General features: G+C 39.5%; 1 protein-coding gene across 1 annotated transcript in view; it reads right to left on the reverse strand.

Annotated features, from left to right (window-relative positions):
• Positions 1-1046: 1046 nt before the first annotated feature.
• LOC101856872 (transforming growth factor-beta-induced protein ig-h3) overlaps positions 1047-2633 on the reverse strand; it is a 28157-nt gene continuing 26570 nt past the window's right edge. Inside the window, exon 7 of the mRNA XM_035968331.1 lies at positions 1047-1183. Coding sequence (XP_035824224.1) covers positions 1047-1183 — 137 coding nt within the window. The remainder of the gene's footprint in view (positions 1184-2633) is intronic.

Below are 2633 nucleotides of genomic sequence, written 5' to 3' on the forward strand. Positions count from 1 at the left end.
GAGGCATTCAGTGCAAGCAGCCATTTATAGGCGCTAAAACACTAACATACTGACAAGATCTTTCGCTTTCTAGGGTCGGGTACCCATTCCCCCCTGGTTGAAGTGAGGAAGATTCGTGTAAAGTGCCTTTCCCAAGGACACAACGTCGGGCCCACTGCTCGAACCTCCGACCCCGCAGCCTCACGATTACGATTCCGGTAGCTTAACCACTAGGCCACCGACGCCACAAGTAACAAACAAAATTCTTAGGTCGTTGTACCGGTAGCTGATCTTTATTTATTTGACACATAAACATACTTTTTCTATTCGTCAGCAGACACACTTACACATACCACATTCTTCAATATTATCACTCTCCAATTGCATGTATAATACATGTATTTACATTCTTAAATCGCGTTCACCATACAACACAATATTCATTCTAGCACAATTCACACCTCTTCCAAACCCCACCACCCTTACCCAAACCCTTTACCTGTTACTTTCTCAACTTCATATCATCTTATCATCATCATTATTATATTGATTTTTGTTTGTTTGCCGTTGTAATTTTCAATTCATTTGTTTTTTACACTTTGAGATCATTTAATGTTCCACATCTTATACTGATATCTCAACAAAGTACAATATGGGAGGGCTTGCAACTAATAACAATGTGACAAAATATATGTAGCTGGTCAACAAATAACATAAAAATGTATGGCTTTTAGAATAGTATCACGGTGTCAGTATTAATTTGTGTAGGCAAATATTTAGTGTCAGAGCAAAGAGTAAGTGTATATTGTGGTTAACTTAACGCCCCTACCAAAACTATGAGGTCGTATAAGATGCTGGGTCAAGACTTTGGAACTAGGTGCTGCATAAAAATGACAAATAAAGAGTGATCCAGTAGTTTATTTTTCGATTTTGGTACCTTAAATATAATTCAGTAGTTTATTTGCCGATGTTGATAAGTTTGATTAAGTAGTTTATTTGCCGATGTTGGTAAGTTTAGATTGATTCAGTAATTTATTTTCCGATGTTGATATGTTTGATTTAGTAGTTTATTTGCCGATGTTAGTCCTGAGCCAGAAGCCGACTCTGATTGGGATGAGCACGTGATCAATCTTGTGGACGACGCCGTTGGTAGCCTTGAGGTCGGCGGCGATCACTTTGCCGTTGTTGATGGTCACACCGCTGCCTGGGAGAGTGGACACGAGATTTCATAAGGATAAATATGTGAGGTGTCGTGGTGAAATCAAGCGCTCGTCAAAATAATGAAATCGAAGTGACAGGCATTTTTCCTCCATTTTGCAATTTTTAAAATATAATTTTTTGGGGTTTTTTTTGCTCTGCTCCTTTTCTGTTCATATAATAGTACATTTCCATGTGAATTTTACTGAAAAACGATGATTAAAGGCACAAAATATGTACTTTTCCGTTTTTAAGGACTCTCAAGCCATCGAACTTATCCAACTTTTGAAGCCATCTTCTCGCTAATTTCTTTCATAAACAAGGTGACCCCTGCCTTCTTCAATGGCATAGATGTCAACTTCTTTTCAAGATAGATGGGTATTTTTGTCACCGAAAGCAAGGCAGATGAATACACTTCCAGATGATACCAAAAACTCCAAATGCCAAAAAATTGACAAGCGCCAGATTCAACCACGTCGTGATACATATAGCATTAATTTGGAATAGCGTAGAATATGGTCCCTTTTATAACTTTTAAGCACAAAGGTGTTTGGGGGGGGGGGGGTTCCATCCGGAAAAATGCTGTTCTGAGACAATCAAAGGTAAAATTTCTTCTCTTTGTACAGTTTCTTTAAAAGACAAGGAGAGTTTTCTCTATAACCAAACAAATATAATACACACCAATGAAACCAAACTTATTCTATCCTATAGATACGGCAATGCCCACTTTTGGTGTAGGTCAAGATTTCTGTAAACCCCCGAAATCTGGATCAGCCGGCTTGTCTTTAAAAGCGACCAATGTATACCCCCTTAACAGCAAGATTTCTGCGCTCTACACTATGTTATTATTGCCCCAGAAGACCATAGAACACCCAAAAACATTCTCAGCTTCTCAAACGCATACGACGGTGCAATCTGCTGGTTAAGCGCTCAAACACTAACAAAATGACAAGATAATTCACTTCTTATAGCTGGGTACCCATTCCCACCAGGTTGAAGTAAGGAAAATTCGTGTAAAGTTCCTTTCCCTCGGACACAGTGTCGGGCCCCTGATGGGATTCAAACCTATGACCTTACGGTGGTGAGTCTTGGAGCCTAACCACTAGGCCACCGACAACCTTTTTTTGGTGTGAGACGTACATTCTAGCTGGTCATATTCCAAGTTTGTATTATTAATACATTGCAATTATTGTGTAAATCAACGAAATACAATTTACTTTATCTTTTTCGTTTTCTTTCCTTTTGAGAACCGGGCATAATTCAGACTTGGGTTGGTTGGTTTTGTTGACAGCTTTAGCGTTTTCCATGTTGTTGTTGCTTGTGCTGTTGGCATTGTTGCTGAGAGAGAACGAGAGAAAGAGACAGAGAGAGAGAGAGAGAGAGAGAGAGAGAGAGAGAGAGGGAGAGAGAGAGAAAGATAGAGAGAGAAGGGTCTTTGTGTGTGTGTGTGTGTGTGT

The sequence above is a fragment of the Aplysia californica genome, unplaced genomic scaffold (genome assembly GCF_000002075.1).
Source record: "Aplysia californica isolate F4 #8 unplaced genomic scaffold, AplCal3.0 scaffold00051, whole genome shotgun sequence".
In the NCBI taxonomy this organism is placed as follows: Eukaryota; Metazoa; Mollusca; class Gastropoda; order Aplysiida; family Aplysiidae; genus Aplysia; species Aplysia californica.